At 34.8% G+C, this 25,029-nt stretch overlaps 1 protein-coding gene across 3 annotated transcripts in view; it reads right to left on the reverse strand.

Moving 5' to 3' along the window:
* Positions 1-25,029, reverse strand: part of SLC4A8 (solute carrier family 4 member 8) — a 144,679-nt gene that overhangs the window by 21,109 nt on the left and 98,541 nt on the right. For all 3 annotated transcript variants that reach the window (XM_072406946.1, XM_072406939.1, XM_072406953.1), the window contains 11 exons: positions 21,468-21,614; positions 19,178-19,313; positions 17,765-17,925; positions 11,510-11,698; positions 10,340-10,431; positions 10,047-10,204; positions 4,599-4,686; positions 4,018-4,164; positions 3,332-3,432; positions 2,456-2,630; positions 1,807-1,940 (listed from right to left, as the gene is read on the reverse strand). In XM_072406946.1, the coding sequence (XP_072263047.1) occupies positions 1,807-1,940; positions 2,456-2,630; positions 3,332-3,432; positions 4,018-4,164; positions 4,599-4,686; positions 10,047-10,204; positions 10,340-10,431; positions 11,510-11,698; positions 17,765-17,925; positions 19,178-19,313; positions 21,468-21,614 (1,528 nt within the window). The remainder of the gene's footprint in view (positions 1-1,806; positions 1,941-2,455; positions 2,631-3,331; positions 3,433-4,017; positions 4,165-4,598; positions 4,687-10,046; positions 10,205-10,339; positions 10,432-11,509; positions 11,699-17,764; positions 17,926-19,177; positions 19,314-21,467; positions 21,615-25,029) is intronic.

Genomic DNA, 25,029 nt, shown 5'->3' on the forward strand with positions numbered 1-25,029 from the left:
ATTTGGAGCATAAATAATATATGACTGAAATATTTAAGGGAAATGCTGCATCATTGTTGATGTGTGTCTATAAAAGTACTGGCATTAGTACTGGTATTAGCAATGAATTTTAAAATGATAAGTCATTTTGTCTAACAAAGCTGGAAGAAAAAGATATTGTTGTAAATTTGGCCTCTTGTCAGGTAAAATTGGTGGTGAAGTTAGATTTTAGGTGTGGATTTGGGGTAATATATTATTTTGATCAAAGCCCAATATAGGCTCTGCCCAAAGTGACTTACACAGGGTTTTTTTTTTTTGGACACCTGCTGGAGAAAACCTGTTGCTTTGCCTACGTTTAGTAGAAAATTGCAACTGAGAGCACAGAAAAATCAAGTATTTTAAATGCTGTCTTGCTACATTTTCCTTTCCATGACTGATGTTTTTTGATTTGGAATGTTCTTGATTGAAATTTTTACTATTTTAGAAACATTCCCCAAGCATAACCCTTGTTAGCACAGCCCTCTTCTCTTTTGAAATTATCTACTCTCTGTAGTGGACAACTAATCTGCTTCTCCTTTCATCTACCTAAAAAAAAACTTTTGTATAGTGTGTGGAGGGAAGTATAGGGAAACACTATAGAGTTAAACTTGAGTAACTGCTGACATTACATACAAGGTGGCCGCACCGATCAAAAGTATTGGATTTCAAGATAAATAATTTTCTAAATATAATAAATGCACATATAATCTTATAGAAAAACAAATGGTCTGGTGACAAGACAGGACCATGGCATCCCTCTGTTGTAGGGTTACTTTTTCTTTGTTCACTGGTAATTCACCCTAACCTACCTGCATTGATTCATTAGTGGGTAGAAGACATAAGACCCCTGGCTAGACAGGCATTTGTTAAAACTATTTCAACAATGAACTCTTCTGAAGAGTAAGACTACACCAACAAGTGAAAGTTTCTACAGGCTCTGTTTCCCTGAGTTTGAGGTACAATTGATTACACAGGTAATCAAAATCCTATTAAATTTAATTCAGCGGGGCACAGGGCAGTTCTGACGCATTTATTGTGACTTATCTTCCTTTGAACAAAGCATCTCCCAGTGTAGGCAAAGCAGGTTTAACAAAGCCTTTTCCCTGTCAAATGCTCTGTTTGCTATTTAAATGCATGTATTTGGGTTTTAATAGCCATAAAAACATAAATGTGTATGCTATTCAAATGTAAATGTAATACTGCTTTATAGCTTTAAGACAAAATTATACAAACACTATAAACTTACTGTATACTAATACTAGAACATGAATACACACAGAGTTGGCTTGTGAAAGAAGTATATGGATGATGCTGAAAATAAGTTATTGAGTTTTGTTTATATTAAAGGGATATTTTCTTTTATCCCCCATGGAAGGTCCCCCTCTCACCTATTGCTCAGGTAACAACCTTATATGTTGGGTGTCTCTAAATGTTCTGTCTCAGTGACAATGAGGACTATACAAGATAGTTAAAAAACAGTTTTGCTATTACATACACTTTAAATAATATCAACCTATATAAAACAGGCACGAATAAGCTTATTTTATTTTCCTTCAATTAGCTAATGTTTGTTTAGGGCTCCAATATATGTTTTTAATTAGCTCTAGATAGCCCTCTTGCACATGAACCGATACTGTTGAAAGGGAAACCAACATTTTATTGCTGTGACAAATGACATTTATATAACATTCCAAACCGTTGTTCTGTGAATGTGCATAATAAGGAGTATATATTTGTCTTGGGGATTATTAAAAAGAAAGTTGTTTTAAATAAAGTGTTTCTGTTTACTTGCAGAACTTGAAGAGAATCTTCTCAAACACCAGCACTGGTCCTGTACTGCCCAGTATAGTCAGCGGTTGTCCAGCAAACAGAGAGTAAGCGATTCCCGTCATAGAAGCACCAAACAGGGATTCTATTGCACTCTGTAGGGGCACAAATATCGTGTTAATGTGCATATTAAACTACACTACACAACTCAGTGTATTTCCAGATGACATGCAACTGTAACCAAAGAAGCCCTGATTTAGCATGTCTTTCCATTGAGTTAAAATCTAAATATGTAAAATTAGGTTTAATTAAAATAATTTGCCCACCCTGACCATTTAAAATTATGATTGCCACTTTGCATGCTATTTCAGTAGAGTAATTAGGTATATTTGGTTTTGCAAGTGATCAAATACTTTGCATCAAAGACTGCTCAAAACCAGTGGAAAAAGCTGAGCTGTAGACCCATTAATTGGCCATTAACCAGGCAACAGCAGACAGGCAGGGTACTTAAATAAAGCCAGAGATAAGGATTATCCTGATTATAAATAAAAAGGATGGCAATTAAAACAGCTGATTTAATGAAGCAAGATTTGATAGCTAATGTGATTTCAGGAGGAGAGAGGCAGGAAGTGAAAGTGATAATAATGTTAGGCACAGGTAAGTTCCTTACTATTCGACCTTCCGTAGCTTCTCCAAGCAAACCCCCAAATGTGATGACCGGAGACATGCAAGCACAGTACAGGAAGAGGAAAGAAGCCACACACTGCAAGCTCAGCGCATCCCTGTAGTCACTCCAGTACCAAGGAGCTTTCCGCTTGATGTCTACCCAGAGACCACCAAAAAGCCTGCAATAAATAATACAGAATGCCATTCACTGCCAGAAGCAATACCAGTGACTGTTTTCTAACAAACAACTATCCATTGGGAATTGTACATGACGACATGTTTGCTCCAACCTTTCATTGGGTTTATTTCAAAAATATTTTACATTTTTTGGCTGCAAATATACTAAATGCATGACTTAGGGCTGGATTTCTAGCAGCTGAAGGTTCTAATTGCCCTCTAAATGTTTTATTGAAAAAAAAGGAGCTTTGTTTACACATGAGAAGACTGTAGCTGCCCTATGTATATCTGGTGCTCTTTGGGTTGCAGAAGCTTTCTGAAAGGCTGGCCATTAGGTTTATCTTCACTTTGGTTTTATCTGTATATGAATGATTAACTCACACAGGAAATAACACAAAGAAACCTAAAATAATAAAAAACATGTTTCTCAGAACAACCAACCATATTAATATTTATTCAAAACATTATTTATGCCTTCTGCTTGCTTGTTGAGCAAAACTCAATTTTTCTTTTACCTTTTTTCTACAATAAATAAGTAGTTTAATAGAAGCAAGTGATGTGATTCAGTAAGTTAATATTATTTATAATTAGTATAAATATATGATATAATGAATGGTATTGCAGTAAGATTTTGTCTGGGAATTATTTTCCCCAGTCTGCAGTGAATTTCTGACACTAGAGAATTACTCCAACATTTACTAACCTCCCTGTGCGCTGCAGTTCTGGTCCACTGTGTTCTGGCTCTGGTTCAGGATCCACATGGCAGACATTTCCATTGGGGACTCCAGGCATTTTCCTTTTCTCCTGCAAGGTGATGATTCACATACAATTCAGTATATACATGAAAATAAAAATAGAAAATAGATGTTTCGTGTGGGAAAAAGATATTCTTAAGTGTTTGAGTTATGCTGCTGTCTACAGCCAAAAAAAAGATCGGGATGTACTGATCACACCGAGCCACTACTGATTTGTATAGCAAATCTCTAGGACTAGATACAACCTTGCTTAATTTGTTGTTGGTCCTGGAACTGCTTTAGGTGCAAAGACCACTATTCTTGGTCCAAAAACTGCTGGCTGAGGAGATCTGTCTGTGATTTCTCTACATTGGGAAATTAAATGGGTAACAAGGCTGGAACCTAAACTTTTTAAAGGAACTATTCTACCTCTCTTGCTGCAGTGAGACTTTTTTTCAGAAAACAACTTAGTAGACTGGATTATTGAAGAGCTCTGTGACCATGAACAACCCAGCTACACCTAATCGAAAAAAAATAAAATTAGTTTTTAAAAATGGTGAAAAAAGGCATTCATCCTATGTACTAGGACTAGGTATACTGACATGGGGGCTTATCCTGGGCTGTCCTACAGATGTGCCTACATATTGATACCAACCTGAGAAGGAACATTTTTTGGTGGCTCAATTCTGATTGATGGGTCCCATTCTCCTGGTGGAAGTACCGTCACTTGATCAAGGAATTCATCAATTCCAGCTAGCAAGTCTCCTCTGTCTTTAGCTTTGTAAGCAACATCATGAAAAATCTATAAACAGATTGTATTGTAGTAAAGAAAAAACACATAAAGTACACAATAAAGCGGAACTGTAAATAAGAAACACTGTTTAATTAAACCTATATAACTGCGAAAAGAAAATTGAATATATAAATTAGTCTTAGTGTTTTAAGCAAAATTGTCTCATGAAACAAGTGCTTGAAAGTGACAAGACTCCTCTTATCCCTATTGTTTTGTTGATTTCTTAAAAGTCATAAGGTTCTGTCTGCTAGTTGTGAAAAGGAAAGATTAATTCTGTCATATGTACAATAAAATAACACATACATATGAAATAAATCATCTTTATTAATTCATGCAGGTTCACACATATCTTGTTATTATATCTAGAGATTTATATATAAAATAAACAATTTATCACACCACCACAATTTGTAGCTTTTATCTAATTAAAAAAACATACATACCTCATCAGTCATTATCGTAGCCATGGATCTGCCAATCTCATGGTATTGCTGTGCTTTTCCTACTGGTCCCAACAAGATAAATAAGAACCTGAAACATAATATAAGCTCGGTGAACTACTCAATTAACAAACAATTAATAATATACACAACAACCAGAATAAGCTGTAAAGAAGTTTTACTTTGCAAAGCGAATGCCTCTGCTGTAAAAGTGGAACTATGTTCACTTCAATCATTCAATCATGTACAAGCAAAAATATGTTTGGTTTCTCTATACAAGGTGGGGTATTTGAAGTAAACTTTGCTTTACCTTTTTCACTAAGCTAAATGGACATTTAAAAAGTCAACATTAGCTACTCTTTTATTATATCAACCCTTTAAGTTCTAAAACTACCATTTGGCCAGTTTATTAAAGAAGTAAAGGTTGTATGACAAAATAAATGAGCAGCAGGTAAGCCATAATCATGTGTGTTGGGCGGGGGGTGGGTAATAGGGTAATAAACTGAAGATGTGTGTTGATGTGAAAAGGGGCTGCATATTGTGGCCCTTGTAGATGTGATCAGTTGGAGCGGGAGCTGGCTGACCCGTATGTGATACCACTTTCCTGACCCACCATTAATCTACATACTGCTGTGGGGAAGTGTACATAGAGCATAACTGTGTCTTTTATCAACCACTTTATAACCAACAGAAGGGAAAATAAGTTCGGTAGGTCCACCCCAACATTGGAAGGCAGTTAAAAGTTTTTTTTAATTATTTATTCTTAAATAATTTTCTGCACACATCACAAACAAATAAATATAAAAAAAATATCATAGTTGAGCAAGATTCTAAAATAACTGGCTATTGGAAATGAATCTCTTGCTTGAATATGTGTGTCCTAAATTAATACAAGGTGGGGTATTTAAAGTAAACTAAATTTTCTCCACGCTCTCCAACAGCTTGGTGCAGATTGTACAGAATATTGATAAATTTAATAAGGGGTTTTGTACCATCTAGGAATGATTTTGAGGGTCACTTGTAGGACACAATAGTGAGAATAGAGTGATGGAGACCTATTTTAAAAGCTTTTAGCTACTGAGCTGTTTTACTGAGATCCCTCTCTTATTTAAATAGTTCGTAAAACGATTTACTTTGTAGAATATTATTAAACACATTTTGTAAAGTATTTTCCATAATTCTAAAGTTATGGTAACTGATGGTACATTTTGATGTTTCATATATTGTGGAATTTGGTGTACTTTAAAGTGTTCATTAAAAAGATGTTAAAGGTTAATCGATTTCCTTTTCAGGGGTTATAGATTATCTGGTCTGGTGATTCTTAGTGTATGTTAATGATGTAAATTTATATCAGAAATGTGGCATTGAAATATTTCTATAGCAATGACAGAAATTATAGTTTTGTTGGGTTACGAGTAGTGAGTTCTGTACATTCAGATATGCATGGATGGTTTGGTGATTCTTTTACAATGTAAGTTACATTTTCCTGTTTAAAATTATATTGTCCTATTTAGTCTATCTTCCAGGTCCGTGTCTTCCAGGTCCATTACTATTTTCTTGACTTTCAAAATTAAATCAGAGATTCAGTAACAGCTATGCAGTTACGTAAAACTGCACTTTGGCAGATTAATGGGAGGTGGTGAGGATATGTGGCTATGGTAATGCAACAGAAATGAAATAAGATCTCAGTGGTTAAAATCTAATAGATATCTAACAATATAAAACATCAGTAAGTAAGCTGGCGCATAACCCAATTAATTAGGCAGACAATGAACATCTACTGTCTAAAAGGCCCAGCTACCTCAACACTAAAATAAAATTAAGACGCTTTTACAGTGTTTATTAAAAAATGTATCACATAATGCTTTATTTAAAGCATACCTAAACTCAGAACTTTTACTTTACATAAAAGGGTAGACAACCCTTTTATTTAAAGTAAAACAATTCTTTTTTTTCTTTAAGGGCAGCAACTCTCCTTTCTGTCTTGATTGCAGTGAGAAATCAGGTACCACAGGAAAAAGAGCCCGGAAGAAGAGAAAAGAAGATGTCAGCGCCGGCACAGGACCTGATGGAAGAAACCTCCCGATAAATAGACTAAACTGTGTTTTTTTTTTTTTTGAAAGTGTGTTTTTTTAATTTTGGGTTTAGCTCCGCTTTAAGCCTGTAATTGTATGAACAGGAAGCTGATATGAACACTAGTCAGGAGTATTCTGAGCTGATATAGAATTCTACAAATACATTTTCTATTTGAAATGTAGAGATTTCCTAATACCACTTTTCCATAGTTTGAAACTCACGATAAGAATGGAGACAATAAATGGCCATATAAACTTCAAAATTCAGGCAATTGCATACACTTTCAAGGTTACTTGCATTTACCTGAATACTGCTCATGTTAGTTATATCATCTCCTGCTACTACTTGATTATCCCTTTGCAGGCTATCAGGTCAGTAGTCACCAGTACTGACATAAGGTAAGCAAAGCCCTGTCTTCACACAAAGACACAGTATACAACAATATATAATAAATCATTTATGAGGAAAATATCAGCTGTAGTTGTCTAGAGGCAATACCCGAGTCTTTTCTTTGTGTATATATATATATATATATATTTATATTAATATAAAAAATTAACCAATTAGATTACAGTTAGATGGGTAGATGGGTCAAAATGTTGCTTATTTGCTTTAAACCATCAGTGTTCAATGTACTGTAGTCCTAGTGATATTAAGTAATGAACTGTATGGCATTATATATATGTTTAGTTATCTGTGCGCCAGAAGTCTCCACATAATTATAGCTCACATCGACAAACTACTAATACAACAGAAGCATCAGATCTGCAGTGTGTGTTGATAACACAATGCAACCCACACACACGCCCCCATTTTTTTCTATTTGACTTCATTTAATAATACATAATTTTCCTTCATTCAGTCATTGGAAGTTGCAATATTATTTAAATCCTTTGGAAAGGAGTGGGCCATTTTTCCCTCCCTACCAATATGAGTGTTAGCTGTAAAGCAGAACCTTACCTATTTAAAAATAATTAAGGAATCATATTAAATATATTTAAATACCCTCATACACTTCCATGTGATCCAGTAACTTCTTGTATTCTTGTGTTTTACCACCTTTTAAATTCTCCCCTGCACTGCAATCTCATGTACTGCCATAGATTCTGCCTCCTCCTTTGTTTCAGCCTTCAGCACACACAGCAGGGATCCCCTCACAGAAGGGGGAACTTTTCCACCCCTGCCATCCATTAACCATTGGCAATGCTCCCCAATGTATACTTTAAAAACTATTGAGACCTTTTATAAGTGTGCTGTCAGTTATTCCCATTGGCCAATGATTGTCAGGTGTGGGAACATACCTTCTGTGTTTAATCCCCCAGTGTTTATTGAAAAATGAGCATCCATACGCTAAACTATCCTGGAATAAACCTTAGTTTACCCAAATTTGACCTGCATTGCAGAAGTTTTTTTGCTGCCTAAATTCATTTTTATTTATAAGCTGAATGCCTATTTAGTCCAGCTTTATTACCTCTTTTCTTAGATAACCAGGGTCAAAACTCTATATATGGACCTCCTTAATAATATTAATAATACATGTGGTATATTTTAAGTGATAGTGGTTCTAACTGTATGTATTTGTATTAAGGCCTTTGAAGAAGAGACTATGAACAAATAAGAACTTACATCTTCCTACTACCACTTTTCTATCGTTTGGATCTCAGTACATGAACTGAGACTAATTCTGGCCATATAAACTGCAATTTTCAGGCAATTGCATGCACTTTCATGCTGAATGAAAGTAGTTGCAATTACCTGAATATCACTGATCTTGGAAACAGTAAGAGATCTACATAACAAGTCCTTGGGCATGATTTTCTGAAAGGAAATGCACAAGATTAAGGAGAAAAGACTATGAGGATAATTGGTAAGCTTGTAATGAGGGTTTGCAGGACATGCAGATTTCCACACCCAGAGATCGTGATCTACACTTATGTTCAATCTATAATTTGAAGTTCCAGTCTGTGGTGCATAAATCATTAACATAATAATGCTTTTATGCCTTATAATTTGACAGTACAAAATGTTCATGTTAAACTCTACCATAAAATAATAAAACTACAATGTGGCAAGAAGCACAATTACTTACAAAAGCAATCTAAAAAACAAAAGAAATCTGAATATGATAAACAAAGTAAATGTCCAAAAGACCCTTAAGGCAAAATATGTACAACTATTTATCACTGTTACTTTGATTTTTTATAGCAGCAGCATAAGAAATCTTGTACATAAGCTTGCTGTGAGTAAAGCCTACGCTTTAGTTCATGCTCACTATGTTAAACACATATGTACACACCAATGACTGCTGCTTTTTTTTAAATACATATAAATTTTAAATTACCTACAGTAATATCAGTGCATGCTTTTGCAATATTTTTCCAACATGAACTGTTTATGTAAAATAGCAAACACATGTCTCATAAACCTTAGGCAAACATCAAAAATCCCAATTTTCATTTAGCTGGTGAGTATTCTAATGCTGGAAGGTACACTCCTTAGCAAACTCCCTTTGTTGATGAATTTGCATTGTACTTTATAACACATCCTTATACGTCAGAGTCACAAAACAAATAAAGCAGTTAAAAATTATTAGGTTGTTCAGCCTGCTCTACAGATGCTTTGGACCCAATTCATTAAAGCTCTCAAAATGGGAAAAGATTGATTACCTTGGAAGAACCTTGGTGATCCAGCAAAACCTGCAATGGAGTTTCCCAAGGATTGAAAACATTAACCACCTAACAGCAAATGATATTTAAGAAATCCATTTCAGGTTTGCATGATCACCCAGGTTTTAGTGTATTTTCTCCAGGCTTGGAGAGCTTTAAAAAATCAGGCAATTTGACACATAATTATGTCTTAATAAATCTGGCCCCTTGGGCTAATACACTAAAGGAGTAAATAATTTTTAATCTGCGTTGTAAATGTCTGCTTAGCATAGCAGTAAAGTTATCCTGTGGTAATTGTTCATTGCTGTGTCCCTTGGATATGAATAGGATTTGATTGAGCTATATATACAGTAGGATACAGTAACTATTTCTATCCTTGTAGTAAATGAACCCCAATGTTTGTTCTGGCCTTTATTTATTTTATAACAGAGCTCCAAGGATATCAAAGTACTTAGGGAGCAGGATATAGCACGTCTGTAGGATGGAAAGTGTGGTTGTGTTACAAGCACATTAACTTCTAAAATAAGTTTACAAAATAGCAGAATTTGATTGGGTAAAATATCTATTAATGCCATTATTACATTTTTTTTCACCTCATTTTAAATGTAAAGTACCAGTTTGTTTGAATGCTAATATTTCTCATAGTAATACCATTGTGATAAACAGTCTGAGTACATGATTCATTCATACGGTATTCAGTCCATCTCACCTAGTTGGTATTGGGACTTCTGTCAGTCCAGTGAGGAGAACTGCTGGAGACAGGCGTACAAATGCCACAATGGGACGTTCTAGAAAATCCAGTTCTCCAACCAGGACATTAGAGGCTTCTGCTCCCGTAGGAATTTTTTTCATGAAGTGAAGATCCACCTTACAATAAACAACAATAATAAGTCACATTTCTGTGTAGCACAACTTCACTCTTCTTTTGCTTACCTCACCAGAAGCAAAGAGATATTTCAGACACTAATCACATGTACAAAATCAATGGAAGATATTACCAACCTTACTGAGATCAACAGCACTGCTGTTGTCGTGGCCTCCTCCATTTTTTACATCTAATGTAGAGGGAGTGGGTTGTGGAGAAACAGATAGGCCTGTAAAAAAATCATGTGTTTGGCTTATTTAAACATCCCTCCTATTGAAAAATATTTACATCATTAACAAATGCATTTGTAATATCTTATGAAAAATTGACAATGTGAAGGAGGCAGCTTGAACAACCATACAGAAAGGTTAATTTTTATTTTGCACTGGGCCACATGCTGCTCTCCTTAAGCAGTGTTCTCATTTGGAAAAGGTCAACACTTTGCCTTTTAAAAAAAAACAAATTTTGTAAGAGTTCAGGATAGATATATATATATATATATATATATATATATATATATATATATATATACACACATCATCATTCTCTTACTTTCGTAACAATAGAAAATGACAGCACAAACAAAGCTACATTACACTACTGGAATTTGGAGTAATATATTGGAGTTATCATGTACTACTGATATTGAAAATATATAAATACAGATGAGAACTATAATTTTCTAGTAATAAAATTTGAGACCTTTGTCCTAAGAGGTGTCCCTTTCTCTCCACTCAGAAAATAGGCAACAGGATGAATGTTGGCCTACTGGATCCTTACGACATACAGAATGTCACAAGAGAAAGTACTTTTGTCTATACCATGTTGCAGAAAGCATTTTAACATAACATCCTCTTCTTTTTACTTAAATTCTATATTTTTATTGTTTTACTCAATCATTGCAAGTGTCATTATTTGTAAACCTCTTCAAAATGAGTGGTGCCTCTTCCATACTGACTGCCTTGTAAATACTACCTTCTTATCTTGGATAATCTAAGTGAAAACTCTCTAACATATATATGTTTGTCTTTTAAGTGTTAATGTTTATATTATGGTATGTGGACCATAAACCTGAAACCTTAGAGTCAGATGTATTTTTTATAAATCTCCAATTAAAATTACAATTTAAATAAACAGAGAGCATTTTGTCTATCATTAATACAAACCCCAAAGCTTTACTATAAATGAGACGTTTACCTGAACAAAGTAAACAAAGATAAAACAAAATGCATTAAAATATTATGCTTCCATCTATGGGCTTAAAGAACACTTATGAATTCAGTCCGTATACCTTAAAACAAACTTACTGTTTTTGTCTAGTAAATGGGGCTCTGACTGCTTCTTTCCCACCTCTGCAAAAGAACGCACCATTGGAATAAGATTGTTGCGTTTCTTCTCTATTTGATGATGATGTTTCTTCAGTAGTGCTTCCTTCACCTTCACCCGGATATTATCTCCTAACTCACCAGAGGAGTCCTGGTGGTCCAAGATCATGTCTGCAAATTCAACCACCAAAGGATGTCTTGCTTTGTTTTGTCATCATCACAAAATACAGTAATAAAATGCTGACTGTATAACTATACAAATGTACTAAAATGGACTTTTTTCTGTGTTACTTTTTCTTCTGTGTTACTTTTTAATACCAGTAAAGTTAAAGGAATCTTAAAGTCTGGCAGCCACAACAGCCCCTGATGAGTGTGAGTAAAGCAATACATCAATGGGGTTATGCCCATGTTCTTCCCTGTTGTAAGTATGTCAAAAAGGCTAGGTGTCAATATACTAAGTACCAGATACTTGAACAATATTCTTTATTTTGTGCTTTGATAATTTTCTTAAAAAAAATGTAGGGCTCATTAACACATTCAGGGTATTGAGAGTAATACACCAAATTGCATTGCCACCTATACCGCTGTCCACTGTGATGCTGATCCCATTTATTACATTGAATAGGGCTGCAAACAGAAATTTTATATGAAAGATACAGTACAGTACAAAAGGTGAGAATATGTTACTGGCAGAATTATCAGGTAAAAGCAAAGAGAAACAAGACTGAAAATTAAAATGTTACACATGGAGTCCACAGCCTGGTGTAAACTATAATTCCAGAAACTTGTGGCTTACAAAAAGCTTTCCTTTCCAACAACAAAGCATTGAAAGGTGAAAATAAAAAAATATATGGATATTTGAAGGTTTGAAAAAAACCGCCTTTGGTTTTGACCTGCATGGGCAAAGTACAGGTTTAATTGCTGCATTTTCTGTCCTAGACACAACCTAAGATTTAAATAGTGGCTAGGTCCCTAACGGGTACAAGAAAACATAACATTCCCTAGAGCAGGAGTGTGCCAACCCCAAATATTTATTTTATTTTTTACAAAGTATTACAAGCAAAGTATTTACAAGCAACAAAGTATTGTACTAATGATAAAGGTTTAGAATAGAATACATTCACAAATATAACTTGAGATTAAAAATCTCTCACAATATTGATTATAGCAAAATTTGGGCCATTGTAAATGACACTAGACAGTGTATAACTGACCATAGCATCGCAATATTTTTTTTTCTCGTTATTTAGACCAGTATAGATGGGGCTAGACAGTGTATAACTGACCATACCATTGAACATATAAAGGATTATAGGAAAAATCCCAATAGTACAGTATCTGCAAAATAAATATAGCAAATAACATTGTGTTATTCCTGACAAAACCCTTTAAATGATTCTAAAATATACAGAACTGTTTCATTTTTTCTCAAGGACAAATGTGCAATAGATTTAAATTATAATTTCACTGTTAATTAAGTAAACAGCGCATTAGTAAAAAATAATAACCAAAAGAAAGTTCCAGAGATACCATACTGGTCTGTGAATTCATAAAATGAAGTTATTTAATGGCATTACACACATCTACTATAGCTATTCCATGCTAATTGTGCCCTGTGCCTGACTGGCCCTGGAAAGATCTTGTTATATTCTGCAGAGCTGAGCCCTCCAGGGTTATCCTGGCTACTCTTGCATTTACTGAGCTAATTGCAGCAAGCAAACGATTTGCTTTATCCTATTTGGAACCATTTGAAAATCGTCCCTTTAGAGGAGTGTGACAGCACATTTAAACAATGTAATAACAAAATCATTGTCATCAAGATTCAATGTTTGTCAGTTACTAATCCAATTAAAAGTGAAGCATGATGCAACTGCAATTGCCTCTAGTCTTTTTCTAAAGCCAGATCCTTTACATCCTTCTAAAATGTTTCTTTTTTGGCAACACAGAGGACAACCATCTGTCACAATGAGGCAAACATTTATTAGAATAACCATGTTATTGGTATAAAATCTGTAGTTCTCAGATAGGTGTTACCTATTGTTCTCTTAACATAAATGTTGATCTTGTTAATAACACAATTACTGAGAAAATGCCTCGATACATTTACCAGCTTTTGCGTTTAATGGCGAGAAACAACTTTATACTTTTAATTAGAAATAATAGAACTTTTTAATATTGCCTGAGAACAATATGAAGATGAAGGTCAGGGTTTTAAACCTAGTAGGGAGTTCCAGGAGTGGAGATGAGGAAATTTTTGAGTCTTGTTGGTATAAATGAGTACAATTGGATTTAGTACGGTGGAGATGTAAGGTAGAGATAGGTAAAGAAAGCTTTGTAGGTATAAGATGGATTAGCAGATTGGTAGAGCAGAAGGATTCAGGATGACGTGCAATGGAACCTGTCTGTTCAATGTTAGATCACACATGTTCAATGTTCAATGTTAGACCACACATGCTAGTGTTACAACAGTTATGTCTGGGTAAAGGCCTTTAATGTGACACATGAGAGGTCAGGCTAGATGTGGGGAGGATAGTTTAATATGAAATTGACAGAAGGTGTGTTGAATGTATCTCAATATGTTTATGTATTAAAGTGAGGTTTACACAATATAACATATACAAATAAAAGAGGTTTATTAATTTTAATGGTTATGTTGGGAAAGGATATAAATTCAAGTACTGGAAATATGACAAGCTATAGTTACTATATTAGGGGAATCAGAGAAAAAAAACTCTAAGCTTTGGAGTGCTGTATCTTATATAATTGACAGTATTTACCATTTTACTGCTTCTCTAAGACCAAAGCAGGAAGGTTTATTGACATGTGGCATATTTAAAGGAAACTTATGTTAGGGTAGTCTAAAATGGTTAAAACCTTCATTCTAAAAATGCTAGTTGACTGGCTTTTGTGCTGAACAGATCAGGCTGCACTCTGGCTTTATTAGCTGCTTGCTTGTTAGATCAGTGGCCTAAAAGAAGCAGAGACAGCCAGGCACTTTTTACAGAAGATCAGCACATATTTCCTTTAGGTGATAAAATATTTGCAAAATAATATTGCTCAGCTTTTTCAGCTGATGGTTTCTTACACAAATGTAATGACAAATGTATTGATAACTTGAAACTTGGAATTGCTGATATTGCTTCAAAAGTAAAAATACCTAATAGTAGAAAACAGAAAAATCAACGTTTTGCCTTGAATTTCGCCTGCAAATTAGCAGTTAAATATCTTGCAGAAAGATTTGCTAATGTGGCTATTATGAGGGCTTGCTGGAGAGGTAACAGTACCTGAACACCAGCATGGCAAATATCGCCCTGTTTTTGCTTCATACATTTTTTGGATTAGTACTCCTTTACCCTCTCATGTTACTTCCTGATCCCACCAGTCTGCTCCAACATAAAGAAGCAAAGCCCTGCCTCTACTAAGATGGCACAGCATGGTATGGCTTATTTTTAAAAGCATGTATAACATGCAGTTGTTCGTATCAGAGAAAGGGAAAAGTAGTACAGCTATTAAACCAAAACAATTACAATTATATTTCTATCTTTACATATATTAATGGGTTTACAATTAAGCAAAACTGTGCTGAAAAAAGACAATATTCAAATTTGGTTCATCTCATTTCTTAAATATTCCTAATAAGTAAACTTTTTTTGACCCTTTTCTGAAACTAGCAGTTAACATTATATGAAAGAAGATTACTGACTGACTGCTTGAATTTTCATACTTGAAACTAATTTTCATGAATCATGGGGGCAATGCTTGTCTTAAGATTCAGCTACACATATCAATACACAAGTGAGCCTTCAAAGAAGACGCTGGATCACATTAAAGGATTTGAATAATCTCCCCAAGGCCCCTTATTAATGCCTCTGTGCTTAGGAACAGGCAATCAGTTGTTTTGCTTTGATAAATGAGTGTATCTATGCTTTGCAAATGCATCGGCTATGAACCTAGTTCTTCACAGAGATAGCTAAAAAACCAGAGTGACACAGATCCCTGAGATATCCGTATTTAACAACTAAAAACTATATCGTTATGTTATTAACCGCTTACACTCAGGCCAGTTACCATTTGTTTTTTTTTTATTTATATGCCTTGGTAATTTTTGATTACTACATTTTTATGAAATGTGATGCAAATCTACAGTGGATGTTATATGTATCAACAAAGTCCCATGTAATGATACAAAACCTGGGCAAAAGGTAGGTGTAACAATTCTATGTTTTGGTAATAGTCATTGCATAAGTTTTTCCATTTACATCTCTTTGGAAGGTCTCTATCCAAACTTTAAGAAATGGGTGGAATGAAATGACCCAAAAAAAGTAGGATACAAAGAATGTAAAATTTGGTACGAAGACAACGGGTATATAGTGCTTCCTGTAGAAATAGTTATATGAGAGCTGCATGAATATCTATGATTCTCTAAAACTGTGATGAATCAAGGTTGTATTAATACTTAGACTAAGTACACATGTTTAATAATCTTTAACAATCCTTTCCACTGACAAAAGACTGAACGAGCGCTGTACATACAGCACCGTTCTGCTCTATGGAGAAGGGGGAGAACTACAGAGCAGCACCCCGCTGAGCTCTCTCCCCTTCACTTCCATTACAATCGTTTGTGGATCCATCAGGATCAATGAACAATGTTGAATGAGTGCTGTACACACGCCATATTCTCGTCTGATAGTAACCCTGAGGCGATTATCAGACGAGAATCATCTGACATGTGTACGTAGCCTTAGTTTTGAGACAGTATCTAAGGATTTACATACACTACAGATCTTTGCCACCTAAAACAATCCTTTGTGAGTGAGTAAATGTGTCCCCCTATGTGTATAATTATTATAAAACAAAATAGCAGGGCCTTTTATGCTCATCCTTCCCCATTGCCTTTTGGCAAAGAGCTTGCCAGCTTGTCTATAAAAGCCATCATTACTGAACTGCTATATGTTTGTGGGTGAAAGTAATTGCTAGTGTGTATTTAGCATAAGTATGTTACAGTATGTAAAAAAAAACTTCCAGAAAACCCATACTTTGCAGAATTCATCCTGGGCTTTATATAAATCATAAATTAATTTCTCCATTAGTTCTAAATCATCTATCCTTTAGACCAACATTTAATAAGTGGTGGTTTTGTTTTGTTAGTTTTAAACAAGGTAGAGAAGGGTAAGAGCATCTTTCAGAGCTTTACTGCTGCCCATAACACCATTTGGAATTTCTCTATGTAGCCCTAAGGAATGAAAATGATGAAAGTCTCCAAAAGTGGGACTAAGACTAAAATAAAAGCAAATTCATGAAAGCAAAGTCAAAACCAAAAATATTAAAACAGGTTTTATGTCTTAAAGAAGTATACTGAGAAATTTCTTACACTTCCATTGTTAAACTCATTTTAAAGAATGCTAAATGTCCCAAGCAAATAAAAGGGTCTGGCTCCATTATTAAGGGGAGACCACCTGCAGTTTAAATTTTGAAAAAAAAACACAAAACAAAAATTGTAAAGCATTAAACTTTCTGCAAATGCCTGCACATGCATATACAAATGTCTGAAAAATCCAAGCTTTTTGCCCCAAAACATTCCCAAGAAACTTATTGCAGATATTAGGTGCCTTGTAACAGTAGACACTGTTTCTTTTACTGCTAGTATGAGCATAGCCTAAATGACTGTGACTACTTTGCTCTGTTCAGAATATCTTAATTTGTGGCCACTCCATTGTTCACCTGTAAAGATTTCAAATGTGTAGCTGTTTTCCTGGACGTAAGCTTTAAAAGTAGACAAATTTAATATAAAACATGCTTAATTTGAAAATACCTATCTAACACCAAAGCCAGATAACCAGTGTGAACTGAATATTTCCATGAGAAAATTATCACAAGGTAAAATAAATAACTTGCGTATCTGAAGGAACTGATTTCTTGGTTCTGACCACAGCATGATCATTCTTTCGTAGATATAACCCCACAGGCTGACTATCCACATTTATGTATTCTGCAGACATACCTTATAACTGGCTTCTCAGGGGAACAATAGCAATTTTCTGGGAAACTCCACCCCAATCAAATGATTGTGCTCTGTTAGCCAGATGTCTCCGCACATAATACGTGCAGGACAAATGTCAAATGACAAAAAATAATTATTTTCACTGGGCATCTTACAGAGAAACTGTCATAAGAGACATATGGGGTTTGCCATGGCTCATTAGCTTTTACTGAAATGAAGGCCGGTAAGAATTATACCTGCTATTTCCTCGATGGTGTTCGCCCGCATATCAAGCTGAACAGTTCCATTGATGATACAGCTTCTCAGTTCAAACAGGCTGTGTAGGGAGAGAGTGGCTACATATGGTTTACTCCAACGCTCACCTCCATCTTCTACATCTTCTTCAAACTTCAGCCACCTGAATGTGAGGACACTTTTAAATCTCACTAGCCACAACAGAATTCACAGAGTGATAAATGGACCAGTCTTAGTATCAATCTGCTTAGTAGGGAATACATTTTGCTCAAATATTCACTGTAAAATGTGTATTCTGTACAGGAATTCATTATATATAAAACACAATCCCAAATGTTATCAATTAATATTTCAATATATAACCTAATATATCACCACACTTTAATATGATGCAGATTGCTCACCTAATAACTTCAAGCAGCAAAGCCTTCCTAAATCATAACATTTCTATCTCCATATTTCAATGTTGGTATGAGGAATGATTACAGCATGTAAACTGTATGCATATCACCTTTATCTATGTAGCTTTGACCACATGCCTGTGACTTTGCATTATGCAGCAGTCTATTTCTATGATATGGTTTCTCTCTTATAGGTTATAACGGCAATGAATCATTTCTATATTTTAACCAAGAGTTCACTTCTTCTTAATGAGTAAAAAACTGATAATTGTTTTTGACAACTGAACTTTGCAAAGCTGGTTACGCTCTCATTTGCAGGAAAGTACCTGCATTGTGTCAATGACACCACCGTTAAATAGGTGCTAATAAAAACAGTGTTCCTGCTTAATGTTTACAATAGTGAATTGCCTAGAGCACATATGGTTGATACAATTTGGGATCTAATTAGCTTATTTTCCAACTAGTTGTTAAAAATTAGAATTATCAACTTGATTTGATTATTAGAAACTTTATAACTGACTCTTATCAATGAAAATAATTCCTCCCCAGCTCCTGTATATATTTTAGGTCTCTGAATATGCACACTGATGCTGCAGAATATTAAAATTGGAAAAACATTGTAAATGTATTGTAATATATATCTTGGCTTCCCTAGTTCCTACTTTCAATTTTCCACTATCAATATATAAATCAAAACCTTTTTTTTTTGTTTTTTATTAAATCCCTATTTAAAATCTAGTAAGACCCATATGCAATGCTGAGACTCCACAAATAAATGGACTGAAACCAAAAATAAAGGGGTGGACTAGAAATGGTAAGACTGAAGAGTAAAGGGCCAGATCAGTGTTTCTCAACCAGGGTTCCTGGCAATACTGACAAAATTTCCAACATTGCCAGTAGCATTTATGTATGAAAGCCCGCATGTTTGGCCTTCTATAGACGATGCTTTCTAGTTTTCATGGTATCATAATCATGGTATATGTAAGAGAGAAGATACTTCTGATAAGACATCACCTTGCTGTCTCCTTCCACTCGGCATCCTCTCCATCTTTAACACAGATCTCATCCAACTCTGTAAACAGTTCATGTGGCACATGTTCCTCGTCCTCCTCAGTTCCAAGGATGAACTGCACTCTCTGGGATGGGGTGTCTGCATTATTAACACAGTACAAGGTGACTTTACAAAAAGCTCACAATGGGATTTAAGAGACAGCTGTAATGAATACTGCTGTGGAGTTTGTACTGCGGATCTCAAAGAGATTTATGATTAGGATGCTTAACTGAACACAAGCACAGATTATTCATTTCTGTGTTCTTATCAGATTGTGAAAACATCATATTTCAAGCATTTTTTTCATCACAACACTGTATTGTATAAACTAAATTGTGCTAGAAAGATAATACAGTTTCAGTAAGATGTGACATGAAATCAGTATTCACTTTTGGAGATAACAATAATCATGTGCATAACCCATAACAAATATTTTTCATCAGGCTGAGTCCAAATCATTAAACAAATAAGTTGTCATGGACCATGCCTTTACCCTTTTTTGCTTTATATGATAGTGATTTTTTGGAGAAAAAAAGGATCCAACAAAGGATATCCCCCTACAGTGATATTTGCCAACCCCTATGGCCAATAGGCAAAAAACATGAAAAGATTGTCCAGAGTCCAGAAATTTGGCATTCGATATAGACCCATTTTAATAAAAACATGTAATTAAAGTGCTACACAATATTCCATTAGCACATTATGAATTTGAGACATATTTATTCTGGTCCCCTAATGGATGGTTTCTTCAACGATTCAATATAGCAATACAAATATAAAACCCTGCAGAATGTGCTAGTGGAATATTGTGTAGCGCTTTATTTACATGTTTTTAGTAAACTGGCGCATATTGAATGCCAAAAAAAACTCTAACTTCTGGTTCTGAGATGTTCTTTTCTTGCTTTTTTTAGAGAAACTGCAACATGCTTTTTCTATTCTTCACAAATTTTAATAAATCAAGATGTTCATAATATTTCATTCACATATTTACAGTAGTATTCTAGAGAACGTCTACATACAAACAGTCAGCTATTCTCGCCCTCATGAAGGTTCTCCAGTCTGCCTAGAATTTGAAATTAAGCTCTAAGCAGACTTCTCAGAAAGAGTCATTGCCATGAGCAAGAGGATACAGATTTTGGGAAATCCTAAATGCTGATGCTATGGGAGTAGGGAAGAGATTTTTTTGCACTTTTGGCAAAAATCATAGCTCACTGCAGACTGAAATAGAAAGATGCTGAAAACATTAATATTCATTCTGGTGTTATTCACACACTAAAAAAAAGGATATTGTCAGTTCCCTTTAGGTTCTGTATTAGTCATTACTCATTTTTCACATAATATCACTTTTATTTGGTACATACAGAAATTAGATCATGCAACAGCAAATTATTACTTTCATAGTATTCTTTGTCAGCCTTTTTATACTTGATCCACTAAACATTTATACATGCTGAGATTGTACTTTAACAACGAAACTGCCCATTCACAAGAAATGTAAGATTCTTTAATGATTTAAAGGAAGCTGGAGGGACTATTATGCTTTTTTATGTTGTAGGGAAGTAATGGAAAAGCAGGAACAATTGAAGTAATGTATAGGTGATTACTCATATAGCAATTGGCTCAAAGGGGTAGGTTTTTCTCTGAAATGAATGTTGATATATTGCCCCAAGATAATTATAAGCCATTCAGTCTCAGGACTCTGAAATCAATCCCTTTATTTAGAATTACAAACTCAGAGCCAGTTGACACAGGCCTTACTATTATGGGTAGAAAGGTTCCACCAGACAGGCAGTAAGAGAAAACCTGCAACAGGACATGCTGCACAGACAGCAATAAAAAGATGATAGGAGTTCTAGCCTTCCATATAATCAGTTTGTGCTGCTACTGCTGGAGATTTTCCCTAGAGAAGAAACCCTCAAACACAGCACTGAATAACAGTAAAAACCTGACAGACGGTGACAGAAAACGGCTTGATCGATAGCTGGCTGACCTTCAACAAAATGGAAAACTGTCACTTCCAAATCTTCTTTAAATTAAAAACAACAGACTGCAGAGCAGACACATAAAAACAGAAATCTTCTTATTCATTTTTTTTCTACAGTTATAGGTAATTTTGTCCAAACTTTTATCATAGGTAATAGTAGCTTTCTAACTTGTCATAAGTGTTAGCTTAAGTTTAGTTATTATTTTATTAGCAATATATGTATAGTTGTGTTATTTATCCTGCATGCCCAGATCCTGGTTGCTTCTTACCATGAGCTAGGGACTCATCATGGCCTTCTTCTTGAATGACACCCTTCATCCGATCTCGTTTCTTGTGCTTTCCCCCATGGGTCCGATGATGTCTGTGACTCTGCCGCCCCAGTGGCATGCGGACTCCCACATACAACGTCCTGTGCCCTTGAAAAGAATTTTGAGATGGCACATTAAAAAAATAAGTTGCTTTATGCTAGCTTTCAGACACAAAAAATGAGTCTTTATTTGTTCTGTTTTGTATTCATTCAGAACCAATAAACCTATTTTAAAGGTAGTAAATTATATTTATCTTTATATATTACCATTTCATAGTTCCTTACCCTTACCCTGAAATCAAGATAAATAAGGGATAAGGGAAGGTGCATGATCAGCTGATAATAGTACATGATTCAAACTTTAATACAAAACTTCATATAAAGATTTTGGGTGTAAGTTGTACGGCTAGGGAATCCTCGCTATCTAATTTTTACTACCCACCAGAAACATTTTTTGTATGCAGTTAAGCATAACAGCTCTGTCACCAGCCCATTCCTGGATGTGGTTAAACAATAAAGGAGCAGAACACAAGAATAAAAGCATCCTTCTTTACTTCCTATGTAAAAGATTGTTCAGTAAGGCAAAGTCTGCCAGTGCTGTGACAATGCTTCAGAACAATACAGGCTGCTGATATCAAGCCATAGCCAGGGATTTAATGCAACGGAAATTGTACAGTATTAAAAAAGGCAACCTTTTGTTTTATTGAACACATTTGGTTAAATGGTATTTGTATACTTGCATAAAGGTTAGTAACAAAAAAATAAAACAAAACAAAAATGGCAAACAAACAGAAATCTAGTATTCTTTTTAAAGCACAATGTGCAAATTGAGCAACAATATATTTATGTTCAATTAAAAGCAAAAGCTGTAATGCTTACTGTGCACAGTATTTTCCAATAGTGCATGTATTGTTTTGCTTGTTTAATAGCATGCTTTCATGAAAGGGTACAGTTTCTCTTGTAAGAATTCCCGGGCAAACATTCAAGTGTCTAAAATGTGGAAATCTATGCATATTGCATAATAAAGTGCCTGCAATTCTTTACTGCCATTGTAAAGGGAGGCTTTTGTTTCCTTTGATTGTATGTAGGACATTATTTATAATAATTTAAATTAGGCTAAATTGGCTATCACAAATTCCTGAGATTATTCACTTGTTTTCAGCATGAAGACTTTCTATTAGTCTATTATGGGGCAGAATGTTCTGTTCTCCACAATGGCAGTAGAGGAAGCATTTGCCAGAAAAGCAAAGTGCCGACTTGGAACATTTATTTAAACTATTAGTAAAGAATGATTTGACCTGTCATTAATGTTAACCATCATGAACCAAAATAATCAGTCATGCTTGAAAAGAGGTCAGTACTTACTCTCAGGAGTGCTTTTTGATAACGGTTGTCCATCTGAAATCTATCCCCTCTATGAATATTATTACTTTATTAATATGAAAGAGTACAGAATTTTCAAACCGCTGGTGAGCAGTCAAGGAAAGACTTTTTTAAACTACAAAACGCTCAACAGGCTAGAGGAAATAAAGTTGCAACTAAAGCTATGATTGAACCTTCATTACACAACTACCTTTGCAAGATGAAAAGACACTTTATATTGGGTTTTGTAGGCTGAACAACTAAAAGTCACCTGATTAACTCCCAATGGTATCTGTCTGTCACAATTAGTTGTGGTTATGTGATCATTGTGATGATGGTGATTGTGAAAGTATATATGGTTAGCCAATTCTAGCTACAACTGTATACAAATGAACCGACATAATCACCCAAAGTCATACTTCAGTCACATAAGGCATAATGGTCATAAGTCGTACAATATGTGAGATCAACATTCAAGCAGCCACAGAAATGACTGTAAATTACTAATTGAAGCAAAAAAAGAAAATATTTGAAAAGTCTGTTGGCACTCACAATGTAATAATACAAAGTAAAAAATCCAACTTCCCATCCGCCACATTTTAGGTTTTAAATTTTGGGATGCAAACTTTTTAAAGTTTGTAGATCATGATATGTAGCCAATGCTAGGAGGAGATCATAACAATTGCTCCGATACAAGCAGTTTTAACAAACAAAACACGCACACTCCACATCTACTTTAAATATTTATAGACAGTACTAAAAATTCATTTTAGAAAAAAATCTGTTTTTTGACAACCTATTATGAAACATAGGGCCTAATTTATTAAAGTTTCACAAGACTGGAGAAGATGGACTATGATGGGAGAGCCTGGGTGATCCAACAATTCTGGAATAGAATTTGCCACTAAGTGTTTTTAGAAAATCCATTTCAGGTTTGCTGGATCAGCTAGGTTCTCCCATGATAGTCTAACTGCTCCAGACTTAGGGGTCTTTAATAAATCTGACCCATTTGACCTGATTTATAAAAGCTCACCAAGGCTGGAGAAGATACAATTCCATCAGTGAAGTTGGGTGATTAAGCAAACCTGGAATGGATTTCCTTAAAGTTTTTTGCTATGTGCTAGTAAATGTTTTGAATCCTAGACCAGATCCATTCCAGGTTTGCTGGATCACTCAGCTTCACTAATGAATGTGTATCTTCTCCAGCCTTGGGGAACTGTAATAAATCAGGCCCATTGTCTGTAAATGTAATATATTTTTACCTGCAAGAAGCAGGCGGCACTCTCTTCTTCCCATATTTTCCAGAGAATCTTTACTTGATTTACTTAAAACATTTTACAGAACTAATAACAAGTAAATTAGTGCCTGAAATTCTCTATAGTTTTTCTTTAAAGATTGCAAATTTTTTACCCTATTCTTTTAAGAACAGAACTGAAACCAATTCCCAGAATCATAGTTTGATGTTACCCAAAAAAACTACTATACAGTACAATATTTTATACTAATAAAACATATTCAAATACTACTATCCCTGTATGGCCAATATTTATCACAATTATTACATTTAATAACAAAACTATCAATCCATAAACCATACATCTATCTGACCAAAGTATTTTGCTGTATACTTGCACCACTCCTAAAATCCCAAATTCAGGGATGTTTGGCTTACAGCACCTGGTTTTGCCCGGAAAAAAAAAAGACAAATATGAGCAGGCATAATGAAAGTAGTCTGTAACTGCCAGCTTTTGTTTAGCTAAGCCGAGGCTCATCTATTATAGTGCATTTCAAGCTTATGAAAATGTGACTTCTGTCATTAGTAAAACACAACATGAAAGAGGGTACACAGGATGGCTCTTCAACCTGGCAGGCAGATCAGATGCACAGAGCTGTCAGTAACAGAACGTTCTCCATCTGCACAGAAACCCACAAGAAGAGTTTCTCAAGGTTAATTGATTTTTAAGTTGTTTATTAATTTAAAAGCAGTGTGTGAATGATTACTGGCGACGCAGCATTAGGTTATGACCGTAAAACAGGCAGCGTGTTTGTCTAGGTGGACAGCGATGGTCAGAATGAGTATTTGCATGAATACACAGTATATAGGGTTTTCCTAAAATGGCTTGTAATTTTATTTTTTTTTCTGTTAAATTCTTACAATAAAA

The sequence above is a fragment of the Pyxicephalus adspersus genome, chromosome 1 (genome assembly GCF_032062135.1).
Source record: "Pyxicephalus adspersus chromosome 1, UCB_Pads_2.0, whole genome shotgun sequence".
Lineage (NCBI taxonomy): Eukaryota > Metazoa > Chordata > Amphibia > Anura > Pyxicephalidae > Pyxicephalus > Pyxicephalus adspersus.